The following is a 25,091-nucleotide window of genomic DNA, read 5'->3' as shown; positions in this document are numbered from 1 at the left end:
AGAGTGACTCATATTTCATATGGATTTTTCTATCACACTCACTGTTATGGCTTAACTCTTTCTAAAAGGAGTAATTTATCTTCAAAACAGTTATGAGATGAGGCACTGATGTTGTTATCTCAATTTTGTAGCTAAGTAACTGAAACAGATGAAAAGTTTCACAAATGTGGGTGACTAATCTGAGACCCTCGGGTTCCTTTTTTTCAGAACATTTTCCATTATATACAACTTAATATATTCTATATGTAACCTTTCATGCCTTCAGATACAGGTTTAGGCACTCAGTGCTTCTAGAACTGGCACTTCTGGTTATTGCTCATGTCCATCATCCAGAATATGAAGAATACAAGATTAACAACCAACTGGGAGAAGTTTTGTTCAAGTGACTTGCCCAACATCACTTAGGAATGAAAGTAGTGACAGAATCCAGTTTCCCAAGGCAGCACTCCACTCTCTAATGTCACATGAGTATCTGCTTTCTTCCTACACTCCCTCACCTTAATCTCCTTATGCAAATGCGAAATAGGCATCATACAGAAAATAGTCCTCTTTACTACACAGTCTTGGTTCAACACCAGAGAAACCAAGTCTGTGTACCAAATGAGACAGACATGACACAACAGAAATGCTGGAGTATAGGAATATATATACATAACAGGTATGAACTGTACACTGGCATCCTTTTCTCCTACTTCCGATTTTTAAACGGTTAATTTTGAAAACACTGTATGTTACAAACTTAAATCCCAATGTTACAGGTTAGCAATATTTTGTGTGTTACACAGTGGCACAAGCTTACATTTGTTGTTTTTAATAGTACCCTACATAAAGCATTATTTAATGAAGAAATGCATTTTCCTACCAATGACGTCAGCCCTATTCTATTCATCATTAGCCACCAAGTGAAAACTTCAGGCCATGAAGGATCTTTTCTTAAATCATAAGAGGAGATAGTACGTTATCTGTAGTGAAAAGCACATACTCCCAAATAACCTCCCTACTAAATGACTTAATAGTGCCAGTTTGATATCAGGTGAAATGTAGCAAAGATCAAACCTATGTCTCAATCCAGCAAAGCATAAGTAAGATTTATACAGACACTGAAAGTTACCCACAGGCTCACATCACAGGATTTTCCAATTGAGCCAAAGCAATTTTCTAATAAAAACCAGCAAGATACTCTAAAAAAAAAACCTATAAGGGAAACTAATCTGTTTTCAATGCCATCTGTGTATGAACCTGCATTTTCAGACCATTTCCCAGTCAACCTGAGAAAGCACAGCATTGGACCTAACACCCTTGTTCTTCACAGGCTGGCTCAAGACTGCACTGGTACATTATAAATAAGCTTTCTGGAAAGCACATTCAAGTCCTGAGAAAATCAATGTTTACATTATTTCCCATCTTTCTTAATCATCCTTTTGTAAAGGACAGTTTTGCAACAGAATAAGTTAAGAGTTTGATTTTTGTACGGAATGAGAACGACCATAATGCTCTGTTGATATTTAGGTCCAATTCTACTTTTCAACTGTTTTCTTGTGCCCAGTTCTAGAAACTGCCAAATTTCAATAGTGGGATTTTACCAGCAGGATGCCCTTCCCCAGGCCAGCATAACTGGAAGACTGGGCTGTAACAGGCAATGCATTTCCAAAAAAAGAAAAGGGGGGATGCTTGCTCTAGAAACAGAGCAGTCTTCGATCTGCATCAGTCCCAAGGGGCGACTTGCAGGTTATATGTGGGTGGGTGGGTGAAGCACTTACCCCTGTGCTATGGTTTCCACCATTGATGCAGCCAGCTAGGCAAGGATTAAAATATGTTATTCCATCTGATCCACAGACGGGCTCGTACTCATGAATCTTACATCCGCAGTTAACATTGCAGCTCCCAGTCAGATTCCTGTGGGCCATGGCAAGAGTGGGACTGAAGAAAGGAAAAAGAACATGCTAGTAGAGCAAGCACAGATATCCTGCTGTTCAGAGGGTGAAAACATCCTACTTATTAACACTGGAACTCAGAATTGATTATCAGAGAAAGATGGCATTACCTCTAGGTTATGTACATGATTTAAACAATATAGAAGAACACCCAAGGCATCTCTGCCATCAACTAAAAACACAATACAAAAATAATACCAAAGTTTGAAACTTCTATCTTATTTGCCTAGGTAGTAGTTGTATTTTTCCCCTGTTTTTTTTTCCTTTAAGAGTTAAGACACCACTATTTTATATGTCTATGCTAAGCTGCAGCAATTTGTTTTTGATTACTAGTGAAGGGCTCAGTGACAAGATGTAAGCATTATGTGAACTAACAGGCATCTCCTCCCACATACCAACAAGTGTTCAGAAAACTTAATGCTTGTATTATTTATATGTATATGTGAAATCTACAGGAAGCTCTCTAGATCTGGAGGAGTGCTGTGCTTTTACTAAATGTCTGTAGAAGAACCACTACTCCGCTTCCCCGGACCATTCCCCAAAATCTTGCCAAAGCTCAACTTTCTAGGTCCTCCCTAGAAGGGTTTGGCGGTATGCTCAGAAGGAACTAAAGGGAATTTCAAAGCTGAAGGACACACACGCACCAAAAAGCAGGCTCTTCACTATCATCTACCACTGCTGCTCCAAACAGGTGGTTGAACAGATCTCAACTGCCACAGCAGGGAACTGCATCAACTCTTCACTGGCAAGCGCCATGCCAGCCTGGGCACGTCTTCATCACAGGATGAATACACAAAGGGACCCCAGCCAAGGCAGCAGCTCATGGCACTCACTGAGCTCAGTGGCTCATGTAACAAGGCTCGAATGAAGCACTGCGCTGAGACAGCTACAGGTCTCTCCCAATGCACCTTCTCCTCCAGCAAACACCTCTGCATGGCACGTCTGGGCCCTGTCTGGAGACAGCATGTCATTCGGAAGCAGTTTTGGTCCCCACAAATGGCACTGCCCTGGGTGCTGGGAGTCCCAAAGCAAGACGAACTCCTAAGACAGAACCAATACCTGATATCCTGAGCTGCCAAGGGGCAGCGAGTATGAACCACTGAGTGCCAGTGTGCAATTCATGGCTGGAATCAAGATTTTATAAACATATAATCCCACTGTATCTCTACTTTACCCTATCAGTTGTACCATTGCAGCTCAATCCAGAAGTGACAAAGGCCTTAGTAATAGCAGTGTCCATATCTGTAAGACCACAGACTCCTCATCAGAAGATGATGGGGAAAAAAAACCCCACTGATCAAATGGTGCTTTTTGCTACCAGTAACCAACTCTGGTTACAACTGACCGCCAGCTGTCATCATCCCAGGCTTTGACTCAGGTTGACTAAGTCACACAGTCACCAAAGTAACCAGCTCCTGTCTTATGTACCATATCACTTCAGCCCTGCCCAAAACAACTCCCAGGTCACTTAAAAATGCCCAGCTTTGGGCACAAACCCTGGAGAAGACATACAGCTACTCCCTGTGCTGAAGGAAAGCCAAAGGTGACACTGGACTTTTAACATTCCTGGATAGGGTAAGGGCTTGAGTACAAAACAAAGGAGGAAAAGCATTAGCAGGCACAAGGGCAACCTCACTGCAAGAAAAGAATAGTAAAAAACCCCTACATAACTGTATATACAAATTCTGATTATAGAGAAACAGAGAGAGTTAAAATGAAAGAGTTAAAGAAAGAGAAAATGGATACCCGTTTGCTCCCAAATTAAAAACAGACTGGCATAACATGACCCAGTGTACATAGAGCTAGTATCAGAGGATGTAAGGTGTCAAACTCTATTACCTAGAGGCTCCTCATTAATGAGGAAGTAGTTGATGATCATAGCATATTTTTCTGACAAATAACTGGTCTGAAATGCCATTTACTTTTAATGGGCATATTTTCTTGAAAACCTCAGATTAGTTTATAAAGAGCTACTATACTATCTTTGGCCCTTTCAGTTACTGGGATTGCTCAGATGAGTTTTGTAGCATTGCTTTTTTTCCTTGGTTGGCTAAAGACTAATTGAAAATCTATTTTTGCATGTGTACATTTTCTGTGAGAGCCTTTAAATGAAAATGGCTGTTGAGACCATGGTTGCCTCTTCACCAGTATCCTGTCTCTAACAGTAGCCGTAAGAACATGACTAGGGAAGAGCAAGAACAGGGCAAGTAACTTCCCCAAGAAAAGTATTCTCTCAGCCTCTAACAAGTTTCAGCCCAAAATATTTTCTAAGTCAGATGTGTTTTTTTAGTGAATAACCCCCCTTTTTTTCCCCTATACTTTTCCCATTGAGATTACATTTTTTGCATCTACAATATCTAACAGCAAGGATTTTTTGACAGTCCACAGCCTGTTACACGAGCTGTTGTTTGTTTTGAATCTGGCTCCTGCTAGCTTTGTCTGACAGCCCCCACTTCTACTACTTTGCTTGTAAATTCTGAACACATGAAGGCTCCTGAAAAAATAAACTTAAGGGGTTCCTATGGCCAGCATGAAAATATTTGCAAGCTCTAGTGAAATCTTGTAGTTGCAATTAAATAAGCCACATCTAATATTAACTAATCTAATCACATCTAGTGTTACCTGAAGGCATTATGCTAGAAGGTACCTGAAGGTATAGGCTTAAAGTATTACCTTTTATCCATACTATTACAGAACATGCTAGCTCAGGTACCAAAAAGAAAATAACTGTTCCGTTTAGACATATATGCAGACACACTTTGAAATGTAGGTTGTTTTCTGCTGCCATTATGCAGCCAAATTATAACAAGCACAAACTTTTAAATGACCCATATTATATTTACACCTATTTTTACTACACTTGCCATGCTCTCTGTCTTGTTTCAGGTTGCTAAATTAATTAGTGCAAAAGCAAGAGTCTGCAGTGTGGTTTATTGCTGTTCCAATTTTCTGCATCTCATTTGGAATTTCATCGCGGTTTAAAACACTGCCAGCAACATGAATGCATTAAGGCAATGGAAAAGTTACCTGAATGACATTATTCATACCAATCTACTTCCAAGTGATAGGGTTGGCTGAGGCTAGAGACCCTAGGTCTTATTTCCTAAATACCTTTCTGTCTGAAGAAATCACGGTTCCCAAATTCTGCACCCACGCTCCCTCTTCACTGCATAAGGTGATTCCAAGCTACTGAAAACTGAAAAGCAGCTGATATCAACATTTTCACCTGAAGCTTCTCCTGTTACTCAGGAAAACTCCCATTTTATTATGTTACTTTCTGTCATAGCTGCACTCCAGGCTTGTAAGTGCTATCTTGTGTCTCAAAGTACCCAAATATTAGGGACTGCAATATTCAGTATTGCAATGCAAAAGTTTTTCAGAAGAGGGCCAGTTTCAAACCACTTATTTTATGGGCTGTAATTTGCAATACCTAAACCTGAAAGTTTTTAGTCCTTCCAGATGCCAAAGTCAGAAAGGCAGGTTCTGGAAGGAATCAAGACAGCTGGCACTCCTGAAGATCTCAAAAAATTCAGAACATGGAAGTGAGGGCCTGACCTCCCTCCAACGCCTTTCTGACTGGCACTCTGGCCAGGGAGGGTGAGATGGGAGCCGAGAGTGATGGCAAGACCAGATCAGAATTGGGTCTAGAGACAACGATCACAGCCAGACTCAGTCCAATGATCACACAGCAAGTCCAAGAGAAAGGAGGGGCAGGCCCTCACCTCCAGCTTTCTTCACAACAGCTCTTAGCAGTGACAGAGCTGACCCTGGACTCAGCCAGCTGAATTCCTTAACTCAGGTGACCAAGCTCCTAGAAGTGGGGGGACACACACTCTACACCCTGACACTGTACAGGAATACCGGTGCCCGCTACAGACAGCTCAGTGAGTTCCTGCACACAGAGCAAAAAGCTGCCCCTTGGTGCTGATAGCCTTCTCCAGACACACCACACTTCATGTATTTGTAACATCTCTTCTGAAGTGGAGGAGGAAGCTTCCTCCTCTTCATCAGCTCTGCAGTTGCCTGAGGTAGGCACACTGGGGTTCCAGGTCCTCCTCAACCTGATGGGGTTCAAACCTTCATCTCCTTGACAGTATTCTTGTCAGCAAGCTCCAGAATGGCGTCTCTTTCCATCCTTCCTGCTGAAGCTCAACATGATCTCAATCCTGCCCATGTCTCCTCATCAGTAACTGTCTACGGCCGTATCTACAAGGAAATCCTGGAGCAGGGACCAGGACTGAAGCCGTTTCTTCCAATGGAAAGCTCCTTTCAGAAGGTTTTAGTTAGGTTCCTCTCTTGCTTACTCTTTTTTCTTCTGCATCTCTATACATTCCTCTTTTTTTCTCCTTTCTCTTTCCTTGTATCCACCATCCCTTTGTGCAGTGGTTATGGTGCTCTTGGGGACATCAGGAGTTCACGGTCATATTCTCTCTGACTAAATAGCTGGATAGAGGTTACCACACAGAAGGTGAGCAACTCTTGTAGCAACCAGTTTCCTGACTTCCTAGCAAAAACCCGCTATCAGGCAGTTCTTATCTCCTCCACAATAACTGTTAAACTTAGTAGCCAATGCTAATAAAGTGGTCATCAGTGGGAAACAAGATATACATCCCTTATTGATTTGGACATATTTCAGATGCTTCCTTCCCATCTTTAAGTCACAGAAGCTTAAGCACCTGCACCTACCTGGCTCCCTGAAACCACACAAGAGTCTATGCTTGGTCACTTAGAGAATTCTGGCCAAAATACAAACAATAGCTTATTTCAGTTCAGTAGTCCTTGAGAATAGGTGACTATATTAGTCTCTGGGTTTTGGAAACAATTCACCTATTTCAGACATGTCCCAAAGTCCTTCTTCAGTCAATGCTCTCCTCTACCTTCTCCAGAGTGGTCACAATGGCAGAGATCCAGTTTAGCTCAGAAGACAGGGCCATGCAGTCTTTCATCTGCATGGTTTTGTGACTCTTCATAGCTACAGCACATGGTAGCTGAACAGTGAAGAAAGGTGGCGCTTCGAGAACACAGTTTGGGATAAATTTTTTCTCTTCTGAGTTTTATTACAGTGGTACCAGAACCCTTTGGTGTGTCATTAGCTTAGTTTTGAAGATTACTTTGAATACTCCATGTGCCACCTTTCACCAGTGTTTCACAGACTGCAAAATGCTGCAGTTCATGGCTACAGTTGCTCTGGCCTCAATCCACAGAGGTGCACAGCCTCTGGATCCTCTCCCAAGAGGTTGGATCTGCCTAGGTCCAGGACACAAGGCTGTCCATCCTTCCTCTTCCTGTCTGATACTTTTAAACCAGCTGACAGTTTTTTCATAAATGGAAGTGAAAAGCGTCCTTCATTGCATCGTTTATCCAGTAGTCTGCTGATTAGATATGAAAACCCAGTTCCAAAGAATATTGAAGCAATCTATGCAAGGCTGAATGGGATAAAGAGAGGTTGCAGGAGCAAAATTTAAAGGCCTTTTCCAGAGACTAGAACATATGTATGAAAATCCCCAACTCCAGGAGAAGACTGCGCCCTTTGCCTTCTCACACCTGAGTGGTAAGCAGAGCTGCAGGCACCATCCTATTTCTGCCTGTGGTCCATGTGCAGTCCAGTCCAGAAGACCTGAATTTCTGAGAACAAATGCCAGTATGACCCCTTCAGAATCTGCAAAACCAGATTACTGAGCTCTGCTGGGGCATGAGTATTTGCACATGCACCATAAGCAAAAATCTTGCCTTGGGAATTGTGTTGGTATGCACAACCTCTCCACACCGGGCACTGCAGCACAATATTTTATTAACTGTGCTGCCTTGTTTGCCCTGCTCTCAGTATGGCTCAATGGCCACTGCTGTTTAAAACTAACTCAAGTATCTGTGCTCCAAGCAGATCAGTAGATACCCAGGGAATTTTAGCACCTCCTCAGCCAGGCAGCAGCTGAACAAGAATCTGGATTGGATTTGTGGCTGCACCCTCAAGATCCTGTACACATATAGACTGTCATGGCTGCAGAGCCCCACAAGGGCTGCTGTTTGCTTGTCTTCACATCTGTAATGGGTGGGCAGGACCGCTGTAAAGGTAAAGAGCTAGCATCAGATTTACTGCATCCTAGCTACCCCATGGACCACAAGGGATGCTCTTCTGCTCCCATCTTCTACACTCGACCAGATCAGAGACTCGGCCTGGGAGCCACTCTACACACAGCGACTGTCACCCCTGTCATCCATCACCTCACCTCCTGTCATTAGTGACACTAAGCAGTACAACTGCTGCTTAGTGGCTTCCACTTGACTCATTTTTAATGTATTTATACACCACTATTTGCTTCTGCTGAATATGCTTGTCTTCCCAGCTGGGTACTTTTGCAGTTGATCAAATGTTACTAAGTAGCTCTTAAATATTTATTGACTCTCTACTGATCACACAAATCAGGTTCACAAATTTAGCTCTTGGAGCTACTTTACACTTTACGGTCTAGTTGGATGTTAACCAAAGCCTTTCTGAGTGTTTTCTTCCTTGCGCCATAAACAAACAGTTTTAGAAACAAGTTGCAGCTTGAGCAGGAAATTAAATACCCAGGACTGATATTGGTTCTGTCGCCTTCTCAGCTATCAGCTGAAACACCAAATCATCACAACATTCCTCAGGAACATACTGATTTCAGCAGCACGGTGACAGAAGTTTTTCACACCAACAGGAGAGGCAGCATTTTTGGAGTTTCGCAAGCTCCTTGGCAGCCTGCTGAGCTGGATGTCCCAGATGCCTGAATACTTTGGTTAAGCAGGGACTCCCCAACCTGCCTGGGAGACCCTCATGCCCATGGCCCGGCTGCCAGCAGGGCTCTGCCACCCTGCACATGGGACAGGCCCAGGGACAGCCCAGGCTGCCGGGAAAGGCACAGCTCAGGTTCCCCTCTCCAACTTCTCCCACACTGTGAAATGTGTTCTTATGACCTCTTATCCCTCAATCACCTAAAACCCTTCTCAGCAGCAGATGGGTCGTGCTGTGCCACAGGCAGGAGAGCCCCGCTTATGTAGCTAACTTGCTTCAGCTGCTTTGCTGAACATTACCATGACACTGAGGTTAGGAAATCAGCTGAAGAATAAAGGTGAATGAAATCACGCATGCAAGAAATGAGAAGAATGAAACTGTAAACTGAAGTGAGACCACTGTGATAATTTAATCTCAGGGGCATTTTTTTGTTTGCCCCAGAAGAAGCCTTAAGTTTACACATACGCAAGGCAAATATGCTCAAATTGGTAACAAGCTACTGCAAGCTGTGTTTCTCCAGCTTTCATCACTTTTTGTACCTCAGCAAATCACTGTAAGGTTTATTTGGGGGATTTTTTTTGCTGTTTACAGCAAATGCCTTGCATGCAAAGAGGTTTGGGGTTTTTTTTCGTTTCAAGAACATGTTACACACAAAATTATCTATTAACTGTTTCCAAAAGCTCATTATCAGACAGTTGTAAGAGGTTCCTGCCTTCATCTTTACTACCTTCACTGCTCACTCGTTCACTCCTTTCAATGATTAGAAGCTAATGAAGGATGAAGGAATTCAGATGCTGGGGACATAAAAACTCTACTGACACAGATCTATGTAATCCCATTTTCATCACATGTGATCTACCATATAGCATATAACAGATTTCTATGAACACTTCTCCCAGGAGGGGATAAATTTTTCTTGAAGGTATGTATTTTTCCAGCAGCAAGCTGAACCAAAGTACTCTACTAATCCTGCCTTCTGACACTGGGAGGCTACCTACTCTCCACAGAGGAAAACAGAGCACTGATTCCTGAACTACTGCACAGCACATTGCAGATTTACCTGGATCGGTCAGAAAGAGCAGGCTCTTATGAAACTGCACTGAAGCTAGTAAGTCCTGCTTGTGAGCTGGCGTGTGGGAAACACAGCTTAGTTTCAAAGCACCCACTGCTGTAGACACATGAAATGTCCAAGAAACAGCTGCCCTACTTGTTTCAGTGGGTGCAGATGCTGCCAACTTGCAGTGCCACTGCACCTGAGCTGCCAAGGCAGCCGTCATGCACGAGCACTCTAACGGAAACCATACCCAAACAACAGCGTTTCCTGAACTATTCTTTCAATTACAAACAATGACACCGCTCCTTTCATTAATAAGATTCAACTGCAAGTTTGCTAAACGTGTGCTGGGACAAAACCCAGAATTCCATCTGACAAATTGCATTTGTTCACTTCTCAAGCAGACTGTTCTATGTCTCCATGACACAATGCTGGTAAAGCTAATAAAAAGGAGACATTTATTAGATGCAACTAACGATAAAAGGCACTCTAGTTCCTAACATTTTTTTTTTCTAAATCATGTTCTCCTCTCTGACTATTACTCTGTGGAGGGCTTGTGGTATAGGAGTAAAGTAAGAAAAGGGAAAGTGTAAGGCGAGATTTATTGCCTGGAGTTTTTAGAGCTGTGACGTGTTATTTCAGATACCCAGGGTTGGACTGACACCTCATTGTGCAGGCAGTCAGTGCACACATCGGAAAAAAAAGGTTGACTTTCTTCCCATAAGGCTACAATCTAAATGAAATGCACTTTTAAAAAAAAAGCAGTGCCTGACTGTATTTTGGTAATACCTAAACAAAGAATTGGTTTGCACATGGTTCTATTCATATTTATTTAGATCACTGTAGTAACCTACAGGAGGAAGAAAATACAAAGGAAAGGAGATAAGTTTTCTATAATTTTAATATTGGGCTATATGATAAAAAGGATCATCTTAATTTGATTGCAATATTTTTGGTTTGGTATTGAAGGACATTCTGGATGGCAAAGATCTGCAGTCTCCTTGTTGGCAAGCAGCTGGAAAAGCAGCAATGATGCAATTTTTGTGTAGCTGTCAAACAAGGGACCCTCTCACTGTGTTAGCTGGATTCCTTCTTTGTTGTTATTGTTCTGATCCAATTAGTCACTGCTTTCAAGTTAAGGGATCCAACTGGCTGATTGGACTGGAAGAGATACAAGAATAACAGAAACCCAAACTGGTGGTACAAGAGGAAGAATAGAATTTATATTTTTTTATGTGAAGTGCCTCAGTAAGCCAATTGCGTGCTTTAGCTAAGCCTTAATTGCACCTAAACAACAGAAAGTAATCAAAAAGGGTCTGGTTTGATTCATTACATACCAGAAATGTGAGAGATGGAACTGAACTAATCCAGGAATCTGTCACTATGAGTAAGCTCCCCATGGAGCCTCTTTTAGTTGCCTTATACCACAAAACATGGAAGAGACAGGTCTACAAACAACCAAAGCAGCTGATCTCTGCTATTTCCCTTTTATTCAGTACTGGTGAGGCCACATCTGCAGTGCCGGGTCCAGTTGTGGGCTCCCCAGTAAAAGACAGATACGGACACACTGGAGAAAATCCAGCAAAGGGCCACTAAGTTGCTGAAGGGACTGGAGCATCTCTCCTATGAGGAAAGGCTGAGAGAGCTGGGACTGTTCAGCCTGGAGAAGAGAAGGCTCAGGGGGATATATAAATACCTGAAGGGTGGGTGCAAAGAGGACAGAGCCAGGCTCTTTCCAGTGGTGCCCAGTGCCAGGACCAGAAGTCATGGACACAAACTGAAACACAGGAGGTTCCCTCTGAACATCAGGAAACACTCTTTCCGTGAGGGTGACCAAGCACTGGCACAGGTTGCCCAGAGAGGCTGTGGAGTCTCCATCCTTGGAGATACTCAAAAGCTGTCTGGACAAGAAGACAATTCACTGATTCAGGACTTCCCATTCGGATGCTGGCTATGGTGCAAGAAAAGGGATGCTGTGTCATGGTTTGACATAAGGCTCCATACGCTGTGTTCAAAAATCAAATATGCCTTCAGAGACAAAGCTGGGGCATGGAACAACAGGTTCTAAAACGCTGAGATACACAGTACAGAAGTGCCCTTGACAGTACTGCTGATGACAAACCAACAATGGCAAAACCGCTTGTGCCCAACATAAACTAACAGAAAACCCTTGCAAATGTATTCTAATCTGTGCATGCCTCCAGGTCACATCCAATGCCTCGCAGCTGGTACAGTTAAAAAAATGCTGGGTTATGAAACATACTGAATTATGAAACATCACTGCCTACTTTGCTGAGTACTGGTATGCACATACTTCTATGTTAACTAAAATGCAGCTTATCCTTCTCTTCTGTACTGGTTTATGGCTCAGTTTATCAAAGAAAAAACCCTGCTTTTTAAATGTAAAAGAAAAGAACAGTAGAACTGAACATGTTTGTCCAGAGAAGATTCTCCTGCAGGGTATGTCTACACTGCCCAATGCAGCTGAGATCTCTGGGCTGCTGCCAGCACAGGTAGCTCAGACATCAGACCCGGCATAGCCATTTTAAGGTAAAGCATCATGCAAGACATTTACTCTGAATCAAGTAGCTGTACTGCTTCTCCTATCCAATATAGCCTGTTGAACTGGCTTTGATGTCCATACGCTGCACTGCATTGAAACTACAAAATGAAGTATGTGTTTTATTAAACCTCAAAATGAAAGCATGCTTTTTTGTTCCATGAACAATAACATTCTTTGATGTCTGAGTTAAAGAATTGCCTACCAAGTAAATGATCTGAAGCTATCAAATGATTGACCATGAGGATTAAAAGAATGTTTATCGTGTTAGATATTCCAGATGAATTTATGTGTAGTGCTGCTTCTTTATTATCATTTTGATAGTAAACTTGGATTTGATCTCTGCATTAAAAAAATCATATAGGTCTGGGGCTGCAAACTCCTGAACCATGCTTTGTAACATGCTGGTAATTCTCAAATTCTGATGACATTACAGTCTAAGCATATAGATTTTTATACTGATTTCAGAGAGCTGATATACCTCAACACTTTCAAGAATTTTGCCATTACCATCTCTTACCTCTTTTCTCAATAAGAACAATTAGATGAAGGTGGTAAAGAAGTAATGCTACTGCAGACTTTCAGAACAGCTGTGAATAGATGCTTATTTCAATTCATGCTAAGTATTTACTGCAAATGTTATTACTTACTGCAAAAAGAAAAATAGAGACTCTTACAACTCCAGTGTGAAGGGTATGTGTTACATAGCAATAGTTTGCCTTGTCTTCAATTTAGAAATAGATTTCAGTTAAATAGCACTTTTTCACAAACAGAAAACACAGCCTTCTCATTAGCCAGGGAGGGACATTATGACTTGCCACACAGTTCAATTAATTGCTATCTAAAATCTATGTTTTAATTCCTAATAATTTTCATTTCTTCATCTACACCCACAGGCTGTCACAAATATCAACAGAAGGTGGACAACCAAAGCATTCCACCCCCTTCCCATCCCGTTCTCTCCTTCTTCAGCCCACTATGCTCAGACAAGAGTATATCACCATGCTATTCCCCTCCACAGTCAGCTTCTCAGCACCAAGTTTTAACTCTAGGTATTAAGAATACAAAAGCGTAAAACAGCTTTCCATCAGCTCATGACTTCCAGTTGCTGGTTTTCCTTGCTCTAGGATTAGGGTTTGACAGCAACCTAGTAACACCCAGCAACACACAATGCAAAATATTCTTTATGTGAAGAGTGCCTATTTTCTTCCTTCCTTGCTTCCCATTTTTCTTCTTTGTTTTTCACTTGGTTTGCTCATTGCCCCACTGCAGTTCTTTTCTTCCCCATTGATTATCTCTTTTCCTCCTCCACACGTCCTCTACACTCTCTTCCAAACCTCAAAATGTTAAGAGTCCAGAGCTGAGCCTTAAAAGCAAGATATTCAAAGGGATCTGATACCTAGCACCTGGCCATAAATAAAAGGCACATGTTGTCTCAGATGAAAGCAAAGGGAAGAACATTGATTCAGATAAGCTCGCGCTCCTCAAATGTTCACTCTGTTCTTGTGTTTAAGCTACATGAAGAAGGCAATTTTGGGGAAAAGCTAATGTACAAAATAAGAAAGAAAATAAAAGCTCATCATCGGGCTTCTGAGGAATTACATTCCACTGAAACACCTTCTCACAACTTTTACCACCCTGTCTTTCTTCCAAATATCCCTCATTTTTTTAAAATGTCCTTCCATGCATTTCTTAATGTCACAGCCTAAATACCTCACTTCCAATACCTTCCTACATCCACACCGTCTTTTTCATGACAGCCCTCTTCTTTCTCAATATATCTTTAAGGGTTATGATCTAGTTGCTGTCTTGGTGATCAAGCAAGTGCTGGAGGGCATACATACAACTGGTAAGGGGTTCAGAAGCAGCGCATACCACTAATGTTGATAGCACATGCCCACGTGATTCCTCTCAAATAGGGACTGTAGACCTAAGACACTATTATGGTGATAATCAACAAATCTATTCAGAAATAATCTTTCTAATCCCTTTAGTATTTTCACAATTTTCATGAGGAGAAAAGAAAACATTTTGAAACACCAACTAAACTCTGAACAATCTACAGAGGATACTATTCTTATTTTCTGGTAAAAATCACTGAAGTCCATTCTAATGCATTTTTCCATCCCATGAAAAGGTGAGTTATTACATAAGCTTCATTATAAACTGGATGTAAAACCAAAGGGGCACATAGTAACAGCGTGTGTTTATATCATAATACTCACCAAATTCTCATTTGAACATGTGGCTTCTTCAGTGCATCAGCCATCAGCATTTTTTACATTTCTTTATCAGGCTTATTGGAACAAGCTGGTTTTGCCACAGATGATTCCAAGATACTTACCCAGTCGTGTAAGGTATATTTATTCCCCCTAGATTAATGCTTTCACATCCAACAATGAAAAGAGTTGAAAAGCACAGCAGAGACACACCACTGCAGATCATAGCCAACTTTGCAGACTCTCTTGCACCGAGTTTCAGTTTTTTTATAATGTAGCCGCCTAGGACAATACCAACACCAGCACTTGGGACAATAATCACACCTGCCGGGAAGAAATTCAAGCAAGAAATTAAATCAGGACCTATAGAAATCGTATAAAACATAAATATCGGTTTCATTCCCTAATTAGATGACTGCAAATGCTGCACTAAGATCTCCATTGTCTGAATCTCTGCTAGCAAACTGAGTCAGACTTTTCAAACCTCTGGAGTGTTGTCAAAGAATTAATAAAAGCCTCCTTATGATATTACCAGCAGCCAAAGCACTATAAGAGAACTATTGTACTTACAAGCAGAAACATTGCTTTGTATTTATTTTAGAACGAGGAGAAGGGCTACATATTGCTCCAGTTTAACTACTGAAAATTTGAACAAATCCAGATTTGGACACGAATCCTCCTCTTCCTACTTTCATGATTAATTCCAGTGAAGCACAAGTGCTAACTTCAGGCAGGACCCCAGAAGCCTGCCCACTGGGGAGTGCACGCGTGAGCCTTGCTACATATTCTGTGTTCTGGATACTTTATTCAAGCTGAATAGCACTTTCCTACATCAGCACCCCAATTCGTCTCAGCACAGCCACGTGGACTGTAAACTGATCAAATACGATTAAAAAATTAAGATACTACAGTTAGTATTAGGGTAAGTTTAAGACACAAAAGACATGCCTATGAAATTTCTGTTGCTCACTGCTGCAGTTATAAGGTGGCAGTTCAGCAACACACCACTGGGCTGTCCTCACTTGTCGGGGCCTGAGGTGGTGTTAAGTCAGCGAGTGTCTTGCACTTCTTCGCTTCCCTTAGCTTTTGCTTCTCACTGACATGTGAGAAGGTCTTTAAATTAGGGCTTTGATAATAAAGATGCATTCCACATAAATATGGAATTTGCACAACTTTTGGCAGCTGCATCTACAGAGGAGATAAACTTTATAATGCAAATTCTTAAAGATGTTGGTCTTCTTTTTAAAGAAGCCAGTAAGACTATCACTTGCAAATATCTCTAATAACATTGCAAAGCGTTCTCATTCTCTGCTAATTCGTCTAAAGGTGAAGGGGACATTGTATTTATCAAAATATTGAGATCATGAAAGTAAAAGTAAGAGGTAAAAATAGCTGCCACCTTAATTATACTGCCATCACCAATGGCATTATAAAATAAAAAGTCATTTCATGAGAAAGATTCTTAACAATAACCCTTCAAAGAATCAAAACCAGTCTTTCTTATAAGAGCAGAAATTAAATGCATAAGTCCTTCTAGGAGAGTTAGATGATTTTCATAAACTTCAAAGCTGTTATCTCTCTTGAGCTGTTATATCTCTCACTTTCAATGACTGAATATGAATGAGGAAAAGAAATAATGCAAATCCTTTCACTTGGACTGAAAATGTTCTCTCTGGGTGAAATTGATAACTCAACCATCTGAGTCTGCCAGGCACGCCCTGCTCTATGAAATCTGTGTCAGAGAAGCCCACATCCACACTGAAGGTAGACTGGGATTACTTGTAATGCCTTCTAAAACACCCCTGTTAGGTGAACCAAATTCCATGGACCAAATATGTGGCTACATCAGTTATACGAACTAAGGATCTAGCCCAAAGTTAGGGCTTACTAACAATAAATTAACCTCAGTAATTTATTCTTCTTCCTTCCACCTTACAGTTAGCTTTGAGTTCTTAACCTCTTTCGGACCTCAGTTTATGTTTTCTTTCTTATTCTCTTGAGGGCACAGATATTGGAAAAGCTTTTCACTAGAACTGAGACTCTGTGTGTCTATGTCTAGTACCTTGTCAAAACTGAGCATGTAAATATTTTGCAAGGCATTAGGTTAGTGGTTCTTCCATTAGTGAGCTATACTGTGCTGCTGTTTTCATCCATCCTCTGCTACACCATGAAGATCAGAACGTTAAAAATGAGGAGAACATGAGCAAATTGCCTGCCAAGGCTCACTTTCATTCAGGAGAATGGAAAGGTAAAGGAAAGCCTACACAGAAGAAGTACAAAGACCAACTCCTCCATGCAAAGTGGCACTGGGGATGGAAAACCTCTCTCTCTGGGAGAAACTGGAAAGGCACAAGCAGGTTTCATTGTTTGTGGTGAAGGCAGCAGAGAGAAGCGCTCACTCGCTTCTACATGTCAGGAAGCCTGACAGGTTCTTTTACCCTAAGTACTCTTCATCTCAAACTCTTCATCCTTATGCCCCTCTCTTTCCGCAGGGGATGTGGAAACAGAAGTGATGTACTGTCAAAGAAACGCAGCAACTACAGCGCACTTCCAGACAAGCTTCCAGGGCAAAGTAAAGCATGTACGTCTAATCAGGACATGCATTCTTCTTTTTCAAAGGCATTTAGAGGAATAAAGCTTAAGATCTGATACTAAGCTGTTGCACTGCACTCTCCTTCATTTTATAATGACAGTTTGGCTTACAGGAATTGCGCGTGTGCTAAATACACTCCTGGGTGCAGTGCTCCGAGGCAGTATTGGCTTTCAGTCAGCAATTTTCAAGCTTTGTCCTTTTCGCTGTTGTCAGGATGCTGCAGCACTTGAGGCTTTCCACAGCAGAAAAAGATGATCTTAACAACTACTAATAGTCAGGGAACAGAAAACTGCAATATCCGCTAAGCGGGCGACACTTGCAAAGGGAATACCACCAAGATTTTCAAAGCAATTCTGTCTGGGATACATATCATACCTTTTCTAAAACTAAAGGTAGATCGAATGCGCTCGTAACCATTTTATCAGAAGTTACCAGACTAGTGCTTTATAACATATACTGTTCAGTTCTTCCAATTACAAATTATTTGAGTTGTAACTCTGTTTTTCACAAGTAAATCTGCTAGCAAAGCACCTGAAATTTTAACCTTGATTTGTCTAAGATCTACCTGTAACCTAAAGTCAACGTTCTTAACGTTCTTTTTTTTTTTTTGGACTTAAGAAAGCCTGGAGGCTAAATGCCACCTCCTCTACACACAGAAAACAAAACTCCAAGCAAAACAAGACTGCAGCACAACCTGCACAAGTTCAAGACATGAAGTTTGGCACATGTCATTTTTTCTGGTGATTAATGCCAGGTTTGTTTAAAAACAGAAAGAAATTGAGTCTTAATTAAAGAATTGCTACTTATGAATTGAGACAGAAAATGACCAATAAAAACTTTACATCAGCCACATGAAGAGATTCAGCAAGCACATGTACTCAGCTGGCAACATACATATGAAGTATAGATGTAGCAATATAAGTAACATATAAGTCCTCCTTTTGCTAACCAGAAGTTTGTAAACTAGACATGTCTTTTACTAGAATAGCTAGTAGCAATCTATTACAGAATTTCCAAATTTCCTTTTCCCATCTTTCCTACAAAAAGAATTTATAAAATTAATAACAACTGTTGACTTTAATGCTAAGTTTAGGAGCTGGGGTTGTGGAAGCAGTGCTCACTTCTCTGTGTTGCACATCCAGCCTGAGCTATTTCATCTTCTTCTTCTGGTTCATTATAATAGTCTTTATCAAGTAATTTATAACAGGGAAAACAACAGATGTTAATAGCTTCACACCCTGAACAGGGTCACATAATTTTTTCCTCTTTTAATGTACTGGCTGTTGAATATTTTGTCTGGCAAGAATGTTTCTGGTTTATCCTGAGAACGAAACAAGTTATGGAGCCGCAATCCCATCAAGACTCATTACAGTAAAACCCCTATGCGTGTGTGGCTACCCTAAGCTTCAGATAGAATCACGGTCCCATCAATCAATGTTTCCTCCTTACACACAAAACACAGGGATTTCATGCCCTGAAGAAAATCTTATCCCAGCAAGCTCTCAAACAGAAGTCACCACACGGTGCTTCTCTGACATTTCCCTTCCGCACTCTAGAAAGACTCCTCGCGTTTCTTCCAGCCACTACAGGTAACAAGGGATTCCCATGTGAGGTGTCCATATCTTCTCTCTTCTGCTACTTTTTGTCTTTTCTTTGACTGATGCCCCTGGGCAGCTTCACTCCATACTTCACCCCTGTTCTCCCAACTCACTCTCCACTCCATCCCTCCTTCTCAGGTGCAATATCTGGAAGTATGGGGCAGCAAAGAACTAACGTGCTTAGCAATTAGCAGTTATTCTATATGGGAAGCACTATGAAGAGGTAAAAAAGATGCTTGTAAAGACAAGTGTCTTTAATGCATCTAGGAGAGAAAGGAGATGATCTGCATGACATGGGCCCCAATTCTGCACAACATTTTGGTCCCTTTCCCTAGGGAAGTTCCCATCTCTCCCTCCTGCAGAGCAGTATGAAGCTTAAAATTTTGTGGTTTGTAGCTCCATTAGAAGCTGGACTTGGCTGTACATTGCTGCAGCAGCAGGGGAAGTGCCACATCTGCAAAAGAGGGGTCTCAGACCTGACATGACAGCTGGGAGAGGATTTGGGGAGCTCTCCTGACTTAACTAGATTGTTGTGCACTCAGTGTTAATAAATAAATAAGGAGAAAACCAGCAGCCTGGAGGGGAGAGGTAACTGAAGGATGGGACAGATAAACAACTCATCACTGGGGAAAAAAGAAAGATTAAGATATTTTAAAAAGCAAAGAGGAAGTAAAATTCACAGAAAGTAAGAACAGCTTTAAAAGATCTTTAAAAGCACAAAAATTGCAGTAATGCCTATGGGTTTTCTAGCTTGTTTTTGTTGCTTTTTTCCCCCTTGAAGACCATTAACTTCTTAGAAAATGTCTGTCTAGGCTTATGTAAAAAAACCCAGCCCTTTAACAATATAAATGGGTTCACATTTTACTAAACACATATAGCAAACATCAAAAAATGGCCTGAATATCTAACCAAATGCACAAAGCTGGATCCAATCACCTGTTGTAACAAGCATGTTTTTGGTTCATTCCTACATTGATTCATTTCATTAGTCAAAGAACACCAACCCTTGCTATGAGGCAATGCCTTACCAGTGTAGATGCTGGCATTGGAAGCTGGGATGCCAAACTGTGACTCGATGAACTTGGGAATGAAGGTAATAAAAGCTGTGACAATGGCACTCTCAGCTGTGTATGACAAACTCACAAAAAGGAATGTCATGTTGCTTAAGATCCTGACAGCTGCTCTTGGAAGCTCTATAAAATGACAAAAATGACAAACGAATGTTATAAATAATGAGCGAGAAACAAAAGCAAACTGAAACAAAACAAAGTGATTTTCTTTGAGATGGACTGGCAATAATGACTTGCTAGCATCTGGCTACATTTGCTAGGCAGAAGGGAGAGTGCGTATCTGGGATTGCAGTCTTCGCTGTCTGCTCTTACCCTATCTCACTGCATTGCCCCAGGGCTGCAGTCCCTCTTTTCACAAACACAATTGAGGTCTGTTTTAACAAAACTGTCTGAAGAAACAGGGTCTACATAGTAACACTATAAAGGAAAGAAAAACAGCAATAAAATGTAGCAATTTTGGAATTATTCTGATATTTTATTTTGAGATTTTCTATGAGATAACACACATCACACTGCTGAACTGACAGTACTTAGTTTTGCACTCCACAGGAGGAAAACAGATCACATACTCCCCCTGTAATTCTCTGCTTCAAGGACCATGCTTGGAAAGCTGGGATAATAATACTATAATTTGAAAAGGGAACCAAAAGATTTTTAGTTAAACATTTTTCTACATGATTTAAAAGTACTTACAATAAATGCAGACAAAGTATACTGAAAAAATGTTGCCAACGATATCAGTGAATCTCAACATACCTTATATACAACTCATTTAATATTCTCAGAAGGGATAACACAATCAATTAAAAATGAGAGCACATCATTAACTTAAATTGAAAAAGTATTCACAGATGTTGCAATTATCCTCAAATCAAATACCAAAACCCCTGGAAATTCAGCACTGTAGTTAAAAGAAACACTTAAATACTTTTAATTCAGTCCCGTAGTGATGTCAAATGATCCTCACAAGATGATGGTAACTCTATTCAAGACTTATTTTTTCAGAATAGACGGCATGATTTTAAACTTTTTTTTTTTCTTTGGGGCTTCTATCAAGATCAGATTTTCTGTTCAAATATTATATCTAACCTACAATGGTTTGGGTTTTTTCATTTGCTTTTCACTTTGTACAGAAATTGAACACTGCTTCAATCAAAGCCCATTGAATTCAATGACAAGAGCACCCATTAGTAATACAACGTGTTGAGTAAGAATTTTATTGATGGTAAAAGTTGTCAAGTCAAAAATCTGTCGCATTTTCTCCACTGACTCCAGGAGGTTATCTGTATAAAAGCAAATAGAATTTAGACTCTTGTCATGTCAAAACCTGTCAGGCTGCAAATTAGCACCTGTTGTCTGACTGCATCCAGTCTTAGCTTATGCCAGTCATCAAAATTTATACTGAATTCATTATGAGTACAGGATTTATAATTTTAATGTAGTCAAATGCTTTCTTGCTGCCTCTATGAAGAAACACATTAAATGTTAAATACAAAATTTGGTGGAAATAAGTAATGAATAAATCATATTAAGAAGCACTCATGTATTTGAATCTTAATGTTTTTTACCACCTACAGCTTTTTTTAAAAAAATGTGGCACTGTTTGCAATAAAAGAACAGAAGAAAACAAGGTAACAGGAGTATGAGACAATATAGCATCAACATGAATATATGGAAACTGTAATGCAACTGTACACCTTCAGAACTACATTACAGTAGCAAGTACAAAGATAAAATACTATCAGTATTTAATGGCAAATATGCTGCATGTTTAAAATACAGCTGATCAAAATTTATCTCATTGTTCAAAAGGAAATGAAAGAGAGGGAAAAAAAGAAAGATCTACAATGCCATCAGATGTCAGCCTTCAAACCTCATCAGCTTTGGCTTTGTGTCTCGTTGTGGGTTGGCTTGGGTTGGGTTAGCTGACGGGAGCTTAGGTGCAAAAAGAAACCAAAGGGCAAGAGCCAGGATGCTCTAACCCAGCTTTTGCAAAGCCTCTCATGGGCCTAGATGATGCAGTTTAAGAAAACAGCTGCCACAGGGCTGCAGCAGGGCAGCTGTAGCAGGATTTCCCCAGGGACAAGGTGCAGGATTGAATGCTTCTCCCCCTGCAACAGGAGGAAGCGGTTATGACCGTGCTGCTGCCACTGTGAGAAAGGAGTCAGGAAACAGAAAGAGGGGGTGCCAGGATTGGTCCTGCTGGAAACTGAGCTATTTGGTGGCAGCTGCTCACCTGTGCTGAAAACATGTGGAAGAAAGTAATAAGATAGTAACTTTCAGAAGACTGGACATCACAGAGAGAAATATCATTTTATTAGGATGATGAACTAAGTGCTCTTTGTAGAAATGAACTAGAAGTCCTTGGCCAAGGGCTGAGTCCAAGATCTTTGCTAAATACATTATTTTAAAGGGCCTGGTCCAAATATCATAATACTTGGTAAAGTTTAGCTCTTCCTGGTAAAACTGAGCTTTAGGAAAATGTCTGGTTTAGAATTTTCAACCTAAAGATACTGAAGAACGAATTAGGTAAAGAACTGCAGAGCTAACGAACATTTTGCTCTGGTTTTTGGATATAGAGCTGTACTTTCTGTTGAATCCTATTTGCATCTGATCTGAGCACTCAGTCTAAAGGTCATTAATTTCAAAACTAATTAGTATTTTAAAATTGGATTTCTACTGATAAATAGATAAAATTCAGTGTCTTGGAATAAGCACAAGTTCTCTTACATCACTGTGAAGGATTCCTCAGGGAACAGCTCTGCTGATTACTGTAATTTTTGTCATGAAATAAAACAGAGATTATTCCTGCATGCTAGCAGTTGAGGGTTGAAGCTCTTTGTGATTTATAAGGAGCAACTGTCTGGCAGACAAGGAAAAGCTGCTATACAGTAAGAAATTTGCAAATAAAAATACATAGTCAGAATTAGGTTTTGCCTTATTTCCTCCTATGATTATAGTCAAATCCTGTGTGACAGAATCTGTATTACACTTCTGTATTTAAAAACCTATAATAAAAAGGCACTATTTCTCATCTCTTTCAACCACACTAATTCTAGTGAAAAGCAAGAATGATAAAAACTTTAAGGATCCTTTGTACTACATAATCAATCATGCATTTAAAACATTTCAACGTCATATTATTTTTGTGTGTCTAGCCACAGGCCTAGGCTTTGATTTCAAGGCCATTATTAAACCTGTCAGGTTCCAATTTTCAGGAGGTCTTCAAAAAACATCTCTTGTGTTTCCAGGTGTGCATCAGAAACAAACCTATGAGAACCTGCAGTTTCCCTCATTCTGTCATTTGAACAAATAAAAGTCTATCGATGACACTCCTAAAACTGAAATGATCTTTTAGTATGGCTGCAAACATGTTTACACTTCTGTGCAGTAATTCAAATCTTAAACATCCTTATCTTCTTTCTTCTTTTTTTTTTTTTTTTTTTTAATAATCTAATATGTAACTAAAAGTAAATTGAAACCTGCCTTGCTGGACTGGTTTGCTAGTCTACTGGCAATTTTCTTCCCTTCATGGTCTTTGGCTATATTTTTTCTGTAGTCAGTATTCATTTTCTTTCACTCGTGTGCTGGACCACTGTTTGATTCATGGTAAGAAAAAAGCGTAAGAAAAATCTGCAAGCAATACAAATATTCGTAAATACTGCTAGAAGCAAAACTCTTAAAGCACTAAAACCAGAACTTTAATAAAAATTCAAATAATTCTGACTTCACAACCTTTTTCACCATTTAATATATTTTCTTTTACCCCTGTTCCTGTACACCTAGCCCAAGGCGATTCAATGAATATAAATGGGGAATAAACCATCCCAGTCTACAGCACTGTCCTCTTCTGGTCCATCAACAAAGCCCCTTGTAAGGGTGATGCAGATATTAGCTAAAGGACCTCATTTCTGCTGGTGCTCCAAGCCTGGACAACACTATCCAAGTCTGCAGCTTTGAAGGAGGCTGCCTCCACACTGAGGTCTCAGGGGCAGCTTCTGCTCTTGCACAGTACAAAGCAGACCCAAGATTTGAGAGAGAATTTCTGGATTGTTTATCAGAATGGAAATGAGCATCTTCAGTCACACACAACTACTTCAAATATATTCTGCATGGAGCTAATCATTAAATTTTAGAATAATATTTTGCCATGTATTTCACTTCATTATCTACTCACATACCATTTAAACAACCTCATTCAACTCAGTTCCTCAAGCACTTTCAGGACATGCCGTCAGTAACTGGGTGGTGGCCAGATCACTGAACAGCCCCTAATATCCCATCAAGAGTAGGAAGGTTCAGAGTGAGTTTGATCTGATTATTACTTTTATTAACTTGATTTAGAGCAGCTCCTCAAGGCTCCAGCTATCACTGCTCATCACTGCACGGGGCCATGCCAACCTTTTCTATTTCAAGCTCTTCAAGATGGCCTAAGAAAGGACAAGGGGGGAGCAACTCGCTCAAGGTCAGTGGCACAGCAGGATCTCCAGCCCACAGTCTGCTGAACTCTCTGACATTTATAGCACTCACTAAGCACCCCCACACACAGACCACAGTCTCCTCCTCCTCCTCTTCTGATCCCTGCCAACTAATCTTCGGGTACTGCAGAAACTCCAGTCCGGATCCTTGGGAAGCACTGCAGTGGCCTTACCCTACAGCCACAAGGCCCTCAGGAGTTTCTTTTACCTTTGCTGATGCCCTGACAAGCATCATTATCCTCTCTCTGTCCCTGGCTATGACTGACTGGGAAGGGCATACAACAGCTGGTAGACATGAAAAGGCAGACAGGAATATTCCACATTTAAGAAAGGGCTGTACATAGGGACAAAACTCAAAATGTTAAAAAAAATCCCAAAGACTACAAAATACGTGTAATTAATTAACACCCCTCAGATTAGATCAGTACATTTTAGGTAATATATACATTTGCTTTCTTTACACTGCTCCTTTATTCAATTGCACAGTAAGTTTCATTATAGTGATAAGTAAAAGGGACTGCAGATACAATTTCCATGGTACAAACCCCTAAGGGTATCCACGTAATAAATGAAAACAGTGGTTTTTCCTGCTCAGGCTCATGATTTATCTGCTTGCATGGGATTGAACTGTGGCTTCCTCATTATAAATCTCCTCTAGCTCATGTTGTCTACACTACCTCTATTTCTCCCAATAAACTACATCCAATTTTCTTCCTCCTGTCACCTATTTAATGTTTTATTTAATACTTTTGATACCTGCTTCAGAAGCATTCTCCTCATGTTTTTTACTGGCAACATAAATAAGAAAAGGCTGAATTCCAA

At 40.6% G+C, this 25,091-nt stretch overlaps 1 protein-coding gene across 1 annotated transcript in view; it reads right to left on the bottom strand.

Annotated features, from left to right (window-relative positions):
- SLCO5A1 (solute carrier organic anion transporter family, member 5A1) overlaps positions 1 to 25,091 on the bottom strand; it is a 150,944-nt gene that overhangs the window by 6,105 nt on the left and 119,748 nt on the right. Inside the window, exons 7-9 of the mRNA XM_010575928.1 lie at positions 19,750 to 19,914; positions 14,656 to 14,854; positions 1,761 to 1,920 (exon numbers count right to left, since the gene is read on the bottom strand). Of these exons, the coding sequence (XP_010574230.1) occupies positions 1,761 to 1,920; positions 14,656 to 14,854; positions 19,750 to 19,914 (524 nt within the window). The remainder of the gene's footprint in view (positions 1 to 1,760; positions 1,921 to 14,655; positions 14,855 to 19,749; positions 19,915 to 25,091) is intronic.

Source organism: Haliaeetus leucocephalus, unplaced genomic scaffold (genome assembly GCF_000737465.1).
Source record: "Haliaeetus leucocephalus isolate CR32 unplaced genomic scaffold, Haliaeetus_leucocephalus-4.0 Scaffold506, whole genome shotgun sequence".
Taxonomy (NCBI): Eukaryota; Metazoa; Chordata; class Aves; order Accipitriformes; family Accipitridae; genus Haliaeetus; species Haliaeetus leucocephalus.
This window is presented reverse-complemented; position numbering and strand designations above follow the sequence as displayed.